Source organism: Mus caroli, unplaced genomic scaffold (genome assembly GCF_978045245.1).
Source record: "Mus caroli unplaced genomic scaffold, Mus_caroli_1 scaffold_3, whole genome shotgun sequence".
Lineage (NCBI taxonomy): Eukaryota > Metazoa > Chordata > Mammalia > Rodentia > Muridae > Mus > Mus caroli.
Window position 1 is genome coordinate 21,673,853 of NW_028227258.1, and position 18,088 is coordinate 21,691,940.

An 18,088-nucleotide genomic window follows, 5' to 3' on the forward strand; every position below is an offset into this window, starting at 1 on the left:
TAAGACCACCAGGATTTACATTAGGATTCATAACAGAATTACATTTATGAAGTAGCAGTGAAAATAATTTTGTGGTTCGGAGTCTCCCCGACGTGGGGAACTGTATTAAAGGTTCATAGCACTAGGAAGGCTGAGGACTACTGCTCTAGAGAAGCAACAGCTCAGGTTGGTTTGTCACCAGTACAGATTTAGTTCTACTAGTTTCCCTGCTTCTCAGGACCTCTAAAGCCTCTTGATATCTGCTGTGGCCCCTCAACTCATGAGAGGCATTCTATAACCTGCATATATCATATGTAGAAACACTTGCGGTGTGATGTGTAATATGCGATCTGAGAATTAATATTAGTCACTAAAATTGCAGTAAAACTGCCTATGCTGACCTCAGCCAGGGCCATCAAGGAAAGCTGATGTATCTCACAAATTGTTGCCATTGGGACTGCGGTCCCTTGTGAGCTCACTGTTACTCAACAAATGCTGAGACTGGGGGAAAGACACAAATGTGCTCGTCTACGGTGCTGGCATAAACAGCTGGAATGGTGGATGGGCTATAATCCTAAATAGCTTTTAGATACATGCAAAACAGAACACAGCTAAAGTGGGCCTGTAAGTGTGGATTCGTGTCTTACAGATAATCAATTCCTGCTTTCCTCCCCATCGATAGTTAGCCTGACAGACAGACAGACAAGAGTTTTGAGATAGTTTATTATCTTTAACAGTTTAATTCCTTAAAATTGTGTGTGTGTGTGTGTGTCTTTCCAGTTCTGATCTCCATAGTTTGCAGTTTAATCTCCAAGGAGGTAAAGAAGCACAGAAGAGCACTGCTGAGATGCCAGTGTGCTCGTCACCATCAGGGTCTCATAGAGAGGACACAACGGATGCTGAAACAAGAGTAAACACTGACGTGACTAAAGGAAGTAGCCCAAAGCCATTAGAGCACACATAGCTGAGGAGAGAGACTGCCTGCCCTTCTCCATTTCCTCACTCCTTCATTGCCCCTCTATGGACACTGAAAATACCTGTAGTCAGAGCCAGCAGATGACTGTCAATTATGAGATCTGAATGGAGCAATAAGAATTATAAAGGATAGCAGCAGACAGCCCCGAGCAATCAGTCCCTCAGTTATGGGCACAGTTTACTCCATGAGCCCTTGCCACTCCTCAGGTGACTCCTCCCTAATCTGGTGGGAGCTAGAGTAGTAATTCCATAACATTTATCTATTTTCTAAGAGTGAACGGCCGTGGGAAGACAATCACTGGGTTGCAGTGTGAATGGAAATGCCAGCCATTTTGTTCTTTCTCTCAGCACCCGTGGGGCTACACTCTCAATCACTGCCAAGCTATAGTCATCAGGAAGAGTACTGGACACCGAGCTCCCTGTTAGCAAGAGCCTTGCTAGATAAAGCATTCTGAACCCACCATTTGGAAGCACTCATGGGTGGAAAGTTTGCTTATCCATTTACCTTCCTACTTATTTGTTCTTTTAAGCCAAAGCTTATTCCTGACCAATGCCTGCACTTGACATATTGCAGTTGAGGCTGGTGTTAGAGATCTAAATGTGATATTCAAAAACTCATCAGGCAGGTTAATTACCATTTATTGTCACAAGTTGTCATGAGGGTAATGGAAAGTTATTTGGGAGCATAGGGGACTTTTCATAAGATTTTGACTGGAAGTCACATGTATGTCACCACACCCAGGAACGTCTCATGTACACACACACACACACACACACACACACACACACACACCCCATTCACATGAATACTTACCATTTTCCCTCTCGCAACAATCTGAATCCTTCATTGATTTTTGGGAAAGGCAGTCTATGGGTTATAAGAGGATCTATGTTGATTTTCTTTTGTACGTAGTCAGTTACTAGTTTAGGGATGTCATCTCTGGTTTTATACCCTGTAGAAGGAAAGGACAAAATTAATAGGATGTGAAACATATCAAATCTGACTGAGGACTCCAGTGATAATATTATAATTAATAATCTATAATATATTTAATAATTTATATAATTATCAATGTGTTTATAGGTGCAGTCAGTCATTCATTATCCCATTGATTCTTTACCTAAGTGTCAAAGCAGTTTGTTGCATAGAAGAATCCAGTCATGGACAGAATTATGATTACCAGGGCCCTAGGAGAGCCCTCCTACCTGACACTCTCATGGCTATAACCCATGTACTGAAAGCTCTTCTTTGTCTTCAGGGCACTGACCATTTCCTGCACCCTCGCTAGCTGATTGATCTGGGTTGCCAGTCTCACTTCATTCAAGATTCTGAGATTAACTCAGATCAAATCAGCTGGAGGTGAACATTATAGGAAGTAGTTAATGTCCTGAAAACAATGGAGAGCCATGGGCCGATGTACTGTGAGCATGATTGCATTGAGTCTATTATTTCTGTTCTTTTCTTTTACAGAGGAAAAAAAACCACCAGGACAGATTCATGTGAAATCGTACATCCAGTGACCTAAGGCCTTCCCAGAAGACTCACCTCCTAAAGGACCACAGAACTTATCAGTAGCACCATCCTGGGGACCTTTAACTTACATACCTGAGGGACATTAAACATCCATACCACAGACACAATACAATAACTGGCTAGTGCACAACCAGTTGGTATGCAGGTTTTTCACTAGTCTAGAAACCAGTTAGCATAAAACTGGAAAAACAAGACTATGTCTGTTATAGCTTCTTTCATCTATAATGAAATTATAAATGAAAATTCCTTTTTTCATAATATTTTTATTGTTGGGGAATTTTATTAATTCTTTTAAAGGGACTAAGTTTATTAGTTTTATTCATTGGTAACTGAGAACCAAGGGTGAGTATCTGGTGTGCCTCTACAGCACGCTCTCACGCCATTACACACTTGGTGTCGTCAATAGCACCAGGAGACACACACAGCACAGCAAGAAGGTTTGGGAATAAACTGTAGATTTTGACATTGGGGTTGCAGTAGCTGATGAAAATAAAGGTACAAAATTGAAGTCTGGAAATAGGGCAGCCAGGCACAAAACTGGTAAACTCAGACACCTGGAGAGAAACACACTCACTTTTGCAGCCATTGCTTGGGTTTCTAGGGTCCGCCTAAAAGCAAGGGAAAGCCTCTAAGGTAGCATAGTGCCTGACAGGAAAAGAAACTACAGAACTTGGAGGGTGTCAGTGTCATGAGAGGAAGGCAGCAGAGAATCTTGTCTGGGGAAAGGAAGAGCTTGAGGCCATTGGCCCAGTGAGAGCCCAGCAGGCAATTCTTCCCCTGATGTTTACTTCCCAGCTTCTCTCTTGCTGAGTGGGTACTGATCCTGCTGCAAACAGAGTAGACCTTGGTGCTGAACCAGAGGCTCTACCCAACAGCCACAGACATGGGTCTGAATCCTATGCCACACACTTGAGGTCATCTTGGCTATGCAAATCCCCTATCTTTCTATTTGATGTTAATTTCAGATTCTTAATTAATTTTTAATTAAGAATTAATTTTTCTGTTGCTCTGATAAAAATATCCTGACTTTGGCTGGAGAGATGACTCAGTGCTAAAGAGCACTAGTGTCTCTTCCAGAGGACCTGGGACCAACCCCTACCCCTTACATAGTTGCTCATGACCATCTGTAACTTCAGATTTAGAGGCTCTGAGACCCTCGTCCATCTAATCTTCGAGGGCACCAAGCACACAAATGATGCATATACAGACATGCAGCAAAACACCCACACATAAGAAGAAAAATGAATAAAAAATATCTTAACAAAAGCAAAACAAACATTTTATCCTTATACATTAACTACCTACAGGTGTTTTTTTTAGCCTCAACAGAAAATGGACAAAGATAGATGGTTAGCTGTAAAACAAACCTAGCCATTCTTCGCACTCAGTTACTCTTTACATGGGTTAGTTTGGGGAATTTTACCCAGTTTGATAAGTTTTGAGTGTCTGAAAGATGAAATTTTTATAGTGGAAGATTGGTCAGTGGAAACATTCTCTCTGTGATGTGATCAGCTGGGCAGTAATCCAACTTCATATTCCACTTACACAAAAGCACTTCAAGGAATAATGGAGAGGATCCCAGAGCCAACAAACAAACATACACTGCCACCAAAGCAAAGCCAAGCCACTTTGGTTATCTTTGGCAATCTTGGGCCTCAGGTTTTCTTGAGTTGTGGGCTACCATAACCAATACCTCAACTGATGGCTTATTTTTACTGGTAAACACTTTAATGTGTATATCTTTCATTTAGTTCTCACTCTATAAGAAAAGCTACTGCTCACCCTGCACTGGGATTAAGAGTTTGAACGACTTGTTTATGGGTAATGCCCATCGAGAACTCTGACAGCCAAAAGCCAAGTTTTTCGATTCCAGACCTTAAATTAACAATCATCAATCAATCAATCAACCAATCCATCATTAATCAATCACCAATGACCAGTCATCAATCTTCAGGCTTGCTTGAGCACTCTGGTTAAGGCTAGGGTATAAGATAATATGAGCCATGCTATCTAATAACACGGCAATGCTAGTCATACTTGATTGCTTACATTTATTTCCTTACTTTTTAGGCAAGGTCTCAGTATGTCACCCTGGCTACCCTGAAACTTGGTCACTATGCAGATCAGGGTCGCCTTGAACTCACAGAAATCGACTTCCCTCTGTGTTCCTAGCACGTGCAGTAAGGCATGTGCTGTGACATCCACTGTCGTTCTTCGAATTTAAATAAAGAAGAATGAAACACAACTGACTCATCATCCTCCGGGTCCCACGAGCCATCTTCTGAGTAGCCAATAGCCACATGCGACCAGAAGTCACTGCATTAGACAACGTGGCCTCAGAACATTTAACACTGCACAGGTTCCCCGAGACATGTTAGGCTGGGAAGCATATGGGGTATGACCAGTGATGGAGTAGAATCTGGAGGTAGCATATGGGTGTGACAAGTGATGGAGTAGAATCTGGAGGTAGCATATGGGTGTGGCCAGTGATGGAGTAGAATCTGGAGGTAGCATATGGGTGTGACCAGTGATGGAGTAGAATCTGGAGGTAGCATATGGGTGTGGCCAGTGATGGAGTAGGATCTGGAGGTAGCATATGGGTGTGGCCAGTGGTGGAGTAGAATCTGGAGGTAGCATATGGGTGTGGCCAGTGATGGAGTAGGATCTGGAGGTAGCATATGGGTGTGGCCAGTGATGGAGTAGGATCTGGAGGTAGCATATGGGTGTGGCCAGTGATGGAGTAGGATCTGGAGGTAGCATATGGGTGTGGCCAGTGATGGAGTAGAACCTGGAGGTAGCATATGGGTGTGGCCAGTGATGGAGTAGAACCTGGAGGAAGCATATGGGTGTGGCCAGTGATGGAGTAGAATCTGGAGGTCTTTAGAGAAGAGAGGATGAATTGTGGCCCACGTTGTAATGATCTGTTTTGTCTTAAAATAGAAAAGTAGTCTGAGTATCAAGATGGGAACGCAGGGACCAAATCAGTGATCTATTCCTCTCTACGGAGGGGTGCTCCATAGGCCATCCATGGCTTATCACCCAGTACACCTTCTATATCTTATCAGTGTTGGACTAGCACTCCGTTTGTTTCTACAGGGGCACACTGCTTTCGGGAAGATAGACTTGTCCTTTTTGGAAGTTAGAAGAGGGTCTTTCTGTGTATACCTGACTGCCTGGACCTCACTGTGCAGTCTGGAATGGCCTCAACTGTGTGGCAGACCTCCTCATCTACATCCTGAGTGCTGGCTTGCACGCATGAGACTCCAGGCCCACCTCACCTTATCATTTTTGATACACTGCCTTGCCTTCTACTTCTTCCGGTCTTCCTTCCTTGTTTCCTTCCAAAGAGCATGCAGGGGGATTTAGGGTTCTAAAAGAGAGAGGAAACTGAAAGACCTACCTCCCAAAACGGAAGATTTTAGGGTTCTTCCAGGGAGAAGTACCAATGGGTCAAAAGAGAGCTGGGAACCGGTCGGAGCTACTCCCATAATCACACACACTCCGTAGCTCCTATTGCATGACTTCAAAGCTGCAACCTACACGCAGAAACAGACTGGTTAATATCTCAGTAGCATTTACACATACATGTAAATTGTAACTGTCCTGATAGAAGTGAAGATGTTCTAAAGAGGCCTGTGCACCTCTTCATCAGACTAGCAGACTATTGATACAACTAACCTCAGGGAAATGGGTGTTTTCTTATGAATCTCATGCTAGGAGAAGAGAAGGGCACCAGCCAGAGGGGAAACTTGTCTCCTGGAGAAAGATCTCACACAGATCTAACAGCTTGTTAGACTTCCTTACAGGATGAGACTGAAGCCCAGACAAGGATTGGCTAAGGGTAGGTGAGATCACGCCGGGACCAGGACTGCTTAGATGTGCGTATCTGTTTTGAACCTTGCTCTCATTTCAGGACCTAGAAGATGGATTTGGGGTCTTTTTGTCCCTCTTCCCAGTGTGACCACGTTGAATAAATCTGCCTTTTCTGTTTTCTACTTTTAATTTGGCCTTTTTAATTGGTTTACTGAGAATAGGTGGCCAGGTGTGACAGGGTACACAGTTTGTGTCCTAGAACTTGATAACAGGGACAATGTGTACTTTCAGGGGGAATCAGGGAGACGTTTTATGATCAAATAGCATGGAGTATGTTTGCTATGATACCTTGAGTGATCTGTTTAAATTCACTATAATTAATATCTTTAATCTTTAAAATGAAGATAGTGTTATTAATTATCTAGAAAGGTGATCTAAAAATAGGATAGAATAGGCTAATAGCTCAGAACAATGCAAGGCATATCAATGTGTTCAAAAATGCTAGGGAAAAATTTATAGCCCTACATTAGGACTATAGAGGTATAGAATTGTGTTAGGTATGTTAGAGGCTCTGGGCTCAATTTGCAACACTCCTCCCAAATAAAACAAATTACAGGAAAATTCCTTCTTTCTGAAGCTTATGTGTTAATGTGTTATGCCCCCATTGTGCCCAAGACACACACCATGGTTTCAATGAGTCCGATGGCCTCAAAGGCAAAGTCAACACCAACCCCCGTCATTTCCTTCACCACCTCCTGCACAGGCTTCTTCAGCTTGTTAGGGTTGAGACAGTCAGTGACCCCCAAGGCTCTTGCCCGAGGAAACTTCTCCTCATTGATGTCAACCCCAATGATTCTACACGCTCCAGAGGCTTTGCAGGCCATGACAATGGCAGAGCCAATTCCTCCGAGTCCAAACACCACACAGGAAGAGCCAGGGGTGACCTGTATTTTTAAAGGATAAACCTTTGTTAGACTTTCAATAGTGATTTTGTATTAGTAGGGAATAAAGAGAGGGGGAAAGCCCTTAGGTTTTGTCCATGGTGAAGGAGCCTTCCAGCTATGTGGCTCCTCCTTGACTATGTAGGCAGTCACTGCAAAGAACACAGGAAGAACAACGACTCACCTGAGCTGTGTTAAACACAGCTCCAAAGCCTGTCGGCACCGCGCAGCTCATGATACAGACTGTATCCATAGGGGCAGCAGCATCAATCTTCACCACTGCAATCTCATGCACCACAGTATATTCCGTGAATGTGCTGGTCCCCATTATATTATAGATTTTCTTCCCTCTGCAGGTAAATCTGCTGGTCCCATCCAACATTAATCCAGTTGGAGAGATAATACTGAGCAACAACAACAGGAAAAAAAAAAACAGACATTATCAGGGTTGTGCCAAATCCTGTATGAGGAAAGGGAATGAGGTGAGAAGTCAAAAGACATTGAAACTGACTCTTCTTTCTCACAGAAGTTGCCCTCAGGGTGGAGGCAGTAGAAGCATTCTCGACATTCCGGAAGAGGGAACATTAAGACTTTATCTCCTGAAGAAAAAGAATAAAGAAAGTTATGGGGAAAGTCATGACAGGCCTGAAGTACAGTTAATACTACTGGGCACTGTTTTTGGCAGGTGTCATCAATTTGTCATAAGAAGAGTTGCAGGTAGCCTTTTACATGAAGTTAACTATCATTTCACCATGAGATTAAAATAATCAATTTTAATATAATAGATCTGCAAGATTAAAAAAAGAACTTGGGTATTTACATCTCATGACATTGAGGTTCAAAGGTAAGAGATAGTTAAATGTAAGAGTGACCTTAATATTGATGATATGTAAAAGACTTGTCTATTTGGCTCAATGTTCCAGGAGAAAAGAAGAATTAGATCTTGGTAGAATTTGATATTTATTGGAAGAATGAATTATACATGAGCTAAATTAAAATCAGTACTCATTATGAGGTGTTGTAATGTTGAGAAAAGACAGCTTGTGCCTTTAACCCTGTTCAGCTAAATTAGTTAGACAAGGTAATTGATCTTTTTCAGAGTATCTATTTCTTTATACATGATTGAGATCTGTCTTGAGGCCCTCTATAAAACGGGGCTTTCAGATTGATTGCCCCCAAAGACTTGACTTTACAAGTAGCTTTTGACTCCTTTTTGAGAATGAGGAGTAATGACTCTGCTCCTAAGAGAACACAGGAAGAGCACCATCTGGTAGACCTTACCCTTCGCAAAGCCGCTATTTATTTGCATTTCCTTCAGTTTTCCAGCTTTGTCTCTTAGGTCCCTAGACATCTCTTGCCGCTGCAGCCTACATATCTACTCATTCTGTAGTCCATATTCGTCAACACACAAACAAAGGCATTTACTGTGTGATGTGTAACATGTCATCAGAGAGTTCAGATTAGGAACGAGGACGGGGATCAACAGTTCCCGTTCGCCTCAGCCAGTGCTTGATAGCAAGGCAGGCAACAATGTCTAGCAAACTGCTGCCAAGAAAACTGCTATATCATGTGAACATATTGTTATTCTGTATATTCTGACACCGTGGAAAGAAACAAATATGTTCACCCATCTCTCTGACATAGCATGCTCACAGTACACATGAAGGAAAACAAAAATATCTATGACAATGATAATCATAATGATATTATCAAGTGTTTGAAACCTGAAGGTCTGTAGCACGGGGAAGGTAAATATAAGTTCTAGAAGGAACTCTTACACACGATACAACTCTGCACACTTAAAAAGATTAGGATACATTGTGTGTGTGTGTGTGTGTGTGTGTGCGTGTGTGTGTGTGTAGAAAAGGGCTCTGTAACCACACAAATTCTATGTTTACCAATATTCTGATACAATGTATATATTGCAATTCTTAGTTTAATTTCCAGTAGGCTGGTGTGAGGAACACAGTCTTGTGCATGGTAGGCAAGTGTCACGCCATTGAACTCCGCCTCCAGTCTGGGATTCTGGATCCCAGGCTGCCTATATCTTGTACGATATCTGGTGTCTGGATGAAGTTTGATGGTTTTGTCAATATGTGATGAGCTTTAAATAAATTTTTTTTTGTTTTTGTTTTTGGATTTTAGCCCTGGCTGTCCTGGTACTCACTCTGTAGACCAGGCTAGCCTCTAACACTTAGAGATCTGCCTGCTTCTGCCTCCCAAGAGCTGGGATCAAAGGCGTGCAGCACCACACCTGGCTTGAGTTCTGAGATCTTTATTTTACCTTGGGGGAAGAATCAGAGTAGGAATTAGGAAAGGAACTGGCGCTATACTGTAAAGAATGGAATCTGCCTCTATACAGAGATAGGCCCTTGTCTGATCCTACAAGAGCTAATACACAGGGCACCCAAAGGTTCACCCAAAGGTAATATGCTTTTCCTCTCCAGAAGGCCTGAAACATAATGCTATCCCTACCAGTTAACCCATCCTGAGACTTGGGGTCTGAGGCCAGCCTAGGAAGACCTGACTATTTATTCTTTTTCTCTCAGATGCTGGCCACCTAGAGCATGTACATGCTCTTGCACTCGATACATTAATGTGTTAGGGTTCCCTGCTCTTTATTCCTAAAGCGTTCCTCCTTGACTTGTGACCAGGAGGCTGACCTCCAGACGGTCTCAGCACAAGCAACCTGACTTTTGTTCCTTCTCTTCTCCACTCCTCCTCTCCCTCCCAGCTTGCCTGACCTGCGGTTTCCCTTTTAGGCTCCAATAAACTGTCTTCACACTTCCATTTGAGTCCAATCTTTGTCCCCAAGCTTGCTTGTGATTGCTCTTGAATTCTTTCTGTTAATAAAAGTAAACATATCCAGAGGGACCCTGACTTCTCAGTTATCACATGACGGCTCTCCTGGGACTCCCTGAGATTTCTGGGAGCACTGTTCCCCTGCCTGTTAATGTTTTAATTGTCAGAGAAGCTGAACCCATTCCTGCACCCCTAGATAGCATCAGTATCATGCCTCCTTACCTACCTGGCTTTACAGTGGTTACACCTGGTCCAATACTCTCCACAACTCCAGCTCCCTCATGGCCCAGGATGACAGGAAATGGCGTTTTCATTTTCCCTTCTATGGTATGATTATCAGTGCCACAGATCCCAGAGGCTATAATCTGAAACATGAAAAAAAATAATTGGATATAAAATGTCTGGTGTCAGAAAAACAAACTCATTGTGTTCTCACTAATATGTGGATCTTGGCATCAAATTTTTAGTTTTGCATGTTTAACATGGAAAGTTGTAGAGTCGGGTGTATGGGTCGGTTTTTATCAACTGTATGTAACCTAGATATAACAGGGAAGTGAACATCTTAATTAAAAAGATGTTTTTCAACAGATGGGCTTGTATTAAAGTCTGTGGGTGTGTTGTCTTGGTAACTGAGGTGGGAGGGTCCTGTATACTGTGGGCAGTGCAATCCTGGGCTGGTCCTGAGTTGTATATGAAAGCAGGATGAGCAAGCCATTAGTGGGCGGGGCAAGTGACTAAGTGGCTTTCCTCTGTGGCCTCTGCTTCAGCTCCTGCCTTTAATTCCTGCCCTGACTTCACTCAGTGATGCAGTGTCATCTGAGAGTGGGATGATGACATAAAGCCATTCCTTCCCAAATTGCTTTTGATTCTGGTGTTTTATCACAGCAATAGAAATCCTAACTAACACATCAGGAAAATGAAAAGAAGCCACTAGGGGAAGAGGGAAGAAATGCTTTAACTGGAGATCACAGGCAGAAGTGAAAGGGGAATAATGAGAGGGGTGTTTAAGTGTAGAGGGAGTAGAGATTGTAGGGTGGAGTAGTGGGTGGGACAAGGATAATTAACTCTAAAGTTATTCTAAAAAAGCCATGTAAAAAGCCATATGGAAACATACTATTTTATAAGCTTTCTAAAAGTGTAAGTGTGTGTGTGTCCTCCCAGAAGCCATAGGTTGCCAATTAAAATGTCCAGTGCCAGGTCTGGGATGCCCCCCTTGACTTGTTGGTCATGGGTATCTTAGGGACCCCTCAAGCACTGTAAGCTGTTGAGATGGCTCCTGCTGTTCAGCAGGAACTTGCTGGTCAGATTCCTAGTCCTGAAAACACCAGAGACATGGGAAATTAAGCTGGTTCTGACTGGGATGCTTTCTCCCTGTTGGCTTACTTTGGTAGCACTGGAGGGCTCTATGTGTGGAACTGGGAGAAAAAAGTCACCAACAGTTTTACCTCTGAACTCTGCAAGCTGCAGCAATGACCAGGCTGGTGGGATGTGTCCATGGGTGTCGTAGTGACGTGCTATGGGGGTGATCAACCCCTTTCTGATTGCGTTTAAGGCCCACTCCACAGGAGGGAAAATGTGCTGGTACCATTACTCTGGCCCAAAACCCATGACTGGGAGCGCATAGGCTCCAGAGGTAAACCTGTTACTACTGTTTTATTGCTAACTAGACATTATACCAAACTGTCCTCAAAAGACATATATATTGACTCGTAGATTACTGCAACTCATACCTCTTTCTGCTGTGGATGACAGTTAATGAAGAAACCCACAATTGGTTAAGGTGCAGATAGTGTGTGTCACACATCCTTCCATACATGAGACATCAATATCACCCAGCTCCCCAGGGCTGGGCAATATTTTGGAAGGGGGGTTGGAAAGATTGTGAGAACCCAGAGACTGAGGAAGACCAGGGAGAAACAGTGTCCCCTGGACATCACCGCCACTGTACTCACAGCAGCTGTGGCTGCATGCACAAAGTCAAGCCATTTAACATCCCAGGAAGCAGGGTTCACAAGCCTTCATGCCTAGTTGAGGAGCCATTGAGACAGTTTCCTTTAGGGGTATGATCCTTGGTAGGTCAACTGTGCCCCAGGGGATGGCTCCACACCATGCATATTGGAGCAGCATAAACCTGACCCTGTGGGGTGTTAAGAAAGAAACGGGCATGATGCAGGGAGAGGATGGGGAGGTGGGCGGTGACGCCATCAGGAGTTAAGGTAAGACTGGAGTGAATATGACCAAAATATACTGTGTGCATGTATTAAAAATACCTGGTTATAAAATTATAGAGTCTTTCAGAGAAAAATATGGTACATCTTCAAGTCTAGAGGCAGAGTACACTCTCTAATGCTGGGCTACATAGTTTCACATTCGTGATTTTATTGTGCCCAAAGAATATAGTGATTACTTCCGCTTGTCTTCAAGGTTTTTCCAGACTGCCATATTAATGACAAGATCACTGAATTCTGTCTGGTGCTTTGCTGCAAAGTTAAACATTCTATGGGCTGTGGTAAAGCAGACAACTGGGAACTTTAGAGTCTGTTTTGACAGTGACCTCACATAATTGAGGGACACCTGGGTGAAATTGCAATGCTTTCCCTGCCTCCCATAGCAAGCAAACAGGCTCAATCCAAAGGGTTCGTACAAGCGCCTCATCCTGCCTGCTGTTTCACACAAAGTAACATGTGGGAGGGAAATGGAAAGGCCTTTGAAGGAGTCTTCAAAGGCCCTTCTACAGCAAACAACTTTCTTGCCTTTTCTTCATGCCATTGTTTCTTTTCTCTAGCTGTTCCAATTTCCAAAGGTCAGTTAGTTTCCCTCCAGGGTAGAGAGATTCCACAGCTGGATGGTTTGGAGGCAAGTCCCATCAGTTTCAGATTGTATATTTCACTTGGAACATGTTGACAGTACCAAGTTTTTTTTGTTTTTTGTTTTTCTGGCTAGCAGCAATTGATCCTTGGAGCTTTCCAAATTCTTTGTAAGATTACTATTCTCTTTTGGCAGTCTAATTGCTCACATTGGTGTTTATTTCCTTTCTTCCTCTGGGCTCTTTGGGGGATGGGAGATATTTATCTGTTTCCTTGGTCTGGTTATTCAGGCCTTTGGTCCAAGTAGCTGACCTACACTCCCATCTCTCTGGATACTTTTGTTTATTTGTTTGCTGCTCTCAAATGTCTACTCTGGCTGGTCTTCAGGGGAAATCAGCCTCGAATGGTTCACAGAGTTAGATTTCCTGGAATTCAAGAGATCTTAGCACAGACTATTGCTTCTCTGCTTGGTTCTCTGTGTTGAGCTTGCTCCTGCGTTGCTCATGGAGTTTCCAGATCTCTCTTGATTGCTTATCACCAAGATCTCTGATGTGGATTTGTTGTGGTTTGCCCCTCAAGAGGTCCACGTTCTCGGCTCTTGGTCCCCAACGTAACGAGTATTGACAGCTGGCAATGCTTTTGATGGATGGAGTCTAGTGCAATACCCTCATGATTGGCTCAATGTCTTCCTCAAGAGGTTAGCTAGATGGAGAGGGTTGTTAAGATGGTTCATCAGTTAAGAATGCTTTCTGGCCGGGCAGTGGTGGTGCACGCCTTTAATCCCAGCACTTGGGAGGCAGAGGCAGGCAGATTTCTGAGTTTGAGGCCAGCCTGGTCTAACAGAGTGAGTTCCAGGACAGTGAGGGCTACACAGAGAAACCCTGTCTTAAACAAACAAACAAACAAACAAACAAACAAACAAACAAAAATGCTTTCTGCTCCTGCAGAGGACCTGCATTTGCTTCTTAGCACCCAATTTAGGGAGCTCACAACTGTCTATACTTCTAGCTTCAGTGTATCAGATATCATTTGTGCCTTCTAGGGGCACATGAGTGTATACAGACACAGACATGGACAGACAGACACACATACACATTTGTGCACACACACACACACACACACACACACACACACTTTAAAAATGAAATATATCTTTTAAAAGGAGACTGGATCAAATCTCATGGGAAAAATTAGGTCTGGCAAGACTGGATTAGTTACCAAGAACTAATTAGTAGTAACTAATTAGTTAACTAAGTAATTAGTAACTAACTAAGTAATTAGTTACTTATTGGAAGCCAGTTACAAATGAGCAACACACCTTTGAGATTGAATCTGTCAGTTAAACAACCTTCAAATACACAGCTGTATTATAGGAACAGAACTCAGACCCAAGTAGTTCTTTTTTTTTCATTACTTCTCAAGATATGAGTTCTGCCACACTCTTTCCCAAATAAAGCTAGCCCCACTAGCAGAGCTGTGGAATGCTCAGCCCCCTACTTCCCTCTTCCCCTGGCTAGAGCATCTATGTAGTATAGTAGAGTTGTGGTAATGGCACATATCCCCCTAAAGTGACGTCTCTATCCTATGGGCAGTGGAATGCGAACATGGGCTCTTTCTATAAACTGGACTGTGTACCTTTTACATATGGTGACTCCAATCAACCCCTAATATAATAGCATTTGGAGGTGGAAGCCTTGGAGGTAGCCAACCTCAGATGAAGTCCCGAATTCAGAGCTTCATGGTGAGGTTGCTATCTTTATGAAGAGAGAGAGACCCAGATCTCTCTCTCTCTCTCTCTCCCTCTCTCTCTCTCTCTCTCTCTCTCTCTCACACACACACAAACACACCACACACACACAAACACACCTCACACACACAAACACACCACACCACACACACACACGCACTCACAGCAAGAAGATGAACATCTAAGCCAAGATGAGAGCTTTCACCAGAACTCAGTCATGCTGGTACCCTCATCTGGGAGACTTCCAGACTCTGGAACCGTGTGAAAACAAAGCTCGTTTCAAGCACATGGATGATAGTATTCTGTGATGGCTGCTGGAGCAGACTCAGTCCTCACCTGACACCAACTACTGCAAACGTTTTCCAACTAATGAGAATGGGAGAGGAAAGTGGCTGATTCATTCCTGGTATCGTCTATCTGTCATACCTGGAGAGTCCCAGTGTGGGAGAGAGAGTCCAGGCTCCTTAGTTACTCACACTGGGGAAGGCTATTTTCTAGTGATGTCCTGGAGCACCACAGATGGTGTCAGTCTCACACTATCAGCTTCTTGGGCTCACAACTGGGATCCGGTGAATCTGAGAACATGATGTCCCTCATGCAACAAGGGCCTTCCTGCTGTGACAACAGGGTCAACTGCAGGTGAATGTGTGTGATACAGAGTTGGGTGGGTGCAGAGTCATGCTTTTTTTTTTTTTTAAAGATTTATTTATTTATTATATGTAAGTACACTGTAGCTGTCTTCAGACACTCCAGAAGAGGGAGTCAGATCTTGTTATGGATGGTTGTGAGCCACCATGTGGTTGCCGGGAATTGAACTCAGGACCTTCGGAAGAGCAGTCAGTGCTCTTAACCACTGAGCCATCTCTCCAGCCCCACTTTTATTAGGGGCCTATAAGTAATCTCTTCCTACACTCACAGCTTTAATCCATTCGGGAGGGCAATGGCCCTGGGATCTACACCCTCACTTTTCAGAGAAATTGTTGTAGGACCATTGTATTGGCAACTACACTTCAGCACAAGTTTTGGAGGACACCTATAGCTATCAAATGGCTATATATCAGCCTAGCTCTATAGCTACCAAAATGGCTATATATTAGCATAGCTCAGTAACTGTGGGAGAAGGAGGTTTCAGAACCAATAATTGTATTGACTTGCACAGACCTTAATTTATGTGTATGTGTGTACAGGTATGCATGAGCTTTCCTGTGTGTGTATATATACACGAGGTTATCCGTGTGTGTGTGTGTGTGTGTGTGTGTGTGTGTGTGTGTGTGTGTGAGAGAGAGAGAGAGAGAGAGAGAGAGAGGAGACCGTTTCCTGTGTGTATGTGTGTTTATAGTGAGCGAATGTGTGCATGTGCTTGTATGTGTGCACATATGCAGAAGCCAGAAGCAGAATTCTATTTCCTCATTTGTTTCTCTCTGTTTTTATGAGACAAGGTCTCCCACTGAAACAGAAGCGCTCCCCTGGATGGCCAGATAGTTCTGGGGATTCTCCTGTCACCAACTTCTGACTACAAACGAATGCCTCCCACTTGTATATCAAGTACTGTAACCACAGAACCAACTCTCCAGTTTTACTTTTAAGTCTAAAAAGCAATAGTATTTTTTTTAAAAGATTACTGACCACTTGGTATTTATATATCTTAAGTTTGTGACCTTTTTAGCAGAATGCAGCAAGCCACTTGACTATTACTATATGCTAATGTCAATCTGTTAGGAATCATAGGAAGTCTTCACTTTAGTATAGACTACTGTTTATTTCCTAAATTATAAAATCATTGCAAATACACATATACACAACCCACACCTACTCAACAGACCATCTTATTTACCTTAACTCGAACCTCACCAGCCTTTGGTGGATCAACTTCAACCTCCTCAATGGACAGCGGGGCATTAGTGGTCCAGGCAACAGCTGCCCGGCATCTGATGACCTATATGCATACAGAAATGAAGTCAAAAGCTAGTTGACTGCTAATGAGCTACAAACAAGTGAGACGTGGTGTTCAGTTCGCATCCACTGTCCAACCAACCATCCTGCTTGTGTCTGTTTGAGGTGAAATAATCTACTTACTCATTGGAGACAATCACATCTATATTTTATGTCTGTCTGATTTAGATAACAATTGAAATAAAATGTTATAATGGGAGATGAGTTCACATCTATACACATATGTGTATTGTATATTTAAATGTGGCTACAGGGATATTACACATTCTTTTAGCTCCAGAGAGCTGATTGGAATTCTTAGTTGATTTCTCTGTATTTAAAATGTCACAGGGTATTAATGTTGGTTCATGAAATCCAATTCTGTTCTCTGAATTAAATGTCTGCATTACAGTTTCTAATATTAATTACTTACTTAGAGAAGATTATAATCTGTCATGCAAAGAATGTAGTTAGAGAACATGAGCATTACCTTGGAAGTAAAACAAGAGTCATTATCCATTTTATTTTTCTAACCAAAGTCTGTCCTAGTGAAATATGACCTAGATCATTTAATTTGCCTTTACAACTTACCTCCCCCACCCTTTAGCATGTATTCAGTTTAGCCTGTAAATCTCCACACAGTTCAGTTTGCTGTATTGATCTTCCTTTATAGTCGATATTTTAAAGATACAAATTTAAGCATTATATTTCATGTTTTAACTTCTCAGGATTGACTAAGTTGTTTGTTTCTCTAGTTTTCAACACAAAAATAAGGGAGAAGTGGGAACACAGCCCCCAACTACTACAAATTATGTAGTTTTTTGAATTTAGGAAAACGATAAGGGTCAGCAGATGTGGAGTGTAGTGGAGGAGCCTCATGCCAGGAAAAACACCTCGGTGATCATAGTATCTCCCCTTTTGGGCAAGTTTCTACATTTTTTCTTTAATTAATAACAGTTCTTATTTTATTGTAATTTTGATAGTAATATTCTAAAACTGACTTGCAAATTATAGTTCTTCATTTGTGTAAAACATGTTCTCAACAGAGCCTTAAATAGTAACAGACACACACACACACACACACACACAAATATAATGATGACCACTCAGGAGACTATGTTCCAAGAGCAAACCTGACTTACATTGCCGGATGTTTTTGTGGCGAGGCTGGCTTGTTCCATCTTTGCTTCTGGAAGGTTTAGACTGGAGGGCTCTTCTGTCTCTAGCGGTTACCTGCTGGACTGAGCACAAATGTTCTCTTCTACTCCACAGTGACTCAGCCGCGCTATGCTATGCACTAAGCAGGGAGGGAGGAGAAGGGAAAGAGAGAAATGAAAAAAATCCAAAGAGAGAAGGATAACAGAAGGAAGAAGCTGGCAAGGAAAGCTGAGGAGGAAAGATGGTGGAGTAGAAGCAAAAGAGGAAAGGGAGTGGGTGTTTTGGAAGAAAAGAGATGAAGAAAAGGTTCTGCAGCGAACCGTTTGTACATCCTGTCTTCTGATCCTGCACACCGCTTTTAGGCTACATGTTTTCACTCATTCCTTTCTGGACAAGCAGA

At 42.8% G+C, this 18,088-nt stretch overlaps 1 protein-coding gene across 1 annotated transcript; it reads right to left on the bottom strand.

The window, feature by feature from the left end:
* Nucleotides 1–754: 754 nt before the first annotated feature.
* LOC110291936 (alcohol dehydrogenase 1-like) lies at nucleotides 755–17,870 on the bottom strand. Its single transcript, XM_029475528.2, has 9 exons — nucleotides 17,673–17,870; nucleotides 16,433–16,534; nucleotides 10,271–10,409; nucleotides 7,754–7,841; nucleotides 7,427–7,646; nucleotides 6,985–7,245; nucleotides 5,889–6,024; nucleotides 1,769–1,907; nucleotides 755–878 (listed from the first exon to the last, which is right to left on the bottom strand). Exons 1-9 carry the CDS (start codon nucleotides 17,709–17,711, stop codon nucleotides 848–850), a joined length of 1,155 nt encoding a protein of 384 aa, XP_029331388.1. The 5' UTR covers nucleotides 17,712–17,870; the 3' UTR covers nucleotides 755–847.
* Between the last annotated feature and the right edge of the window lie 218 nt (nucleotides 17,871–18,088).

Bases quoted from the DNA above. Each gene is read 5' to 3' on its own strand.
- LOC110291936 (XM_029475528.2), bottom strand. From the start codon at position 17,711: ATGGAACAAGCCAGCCTCGCCACAAAAACATCCGGCAAT. The intron at 16,535-17,672 runs GTAAGTCAGGTT...GTATGCATATAG, and splicing joins CCACAAAAACATCCGGCAAT to GTCATCAGATGCCGGGCAGC. The intron at 10,410-16,432 runs GTAAATAAGATG...TTCATGTTTCAG, and splicing joins CTGGTGAGGTTCGAGTTAAG to ATTATAGCCTCTGGGATCTG.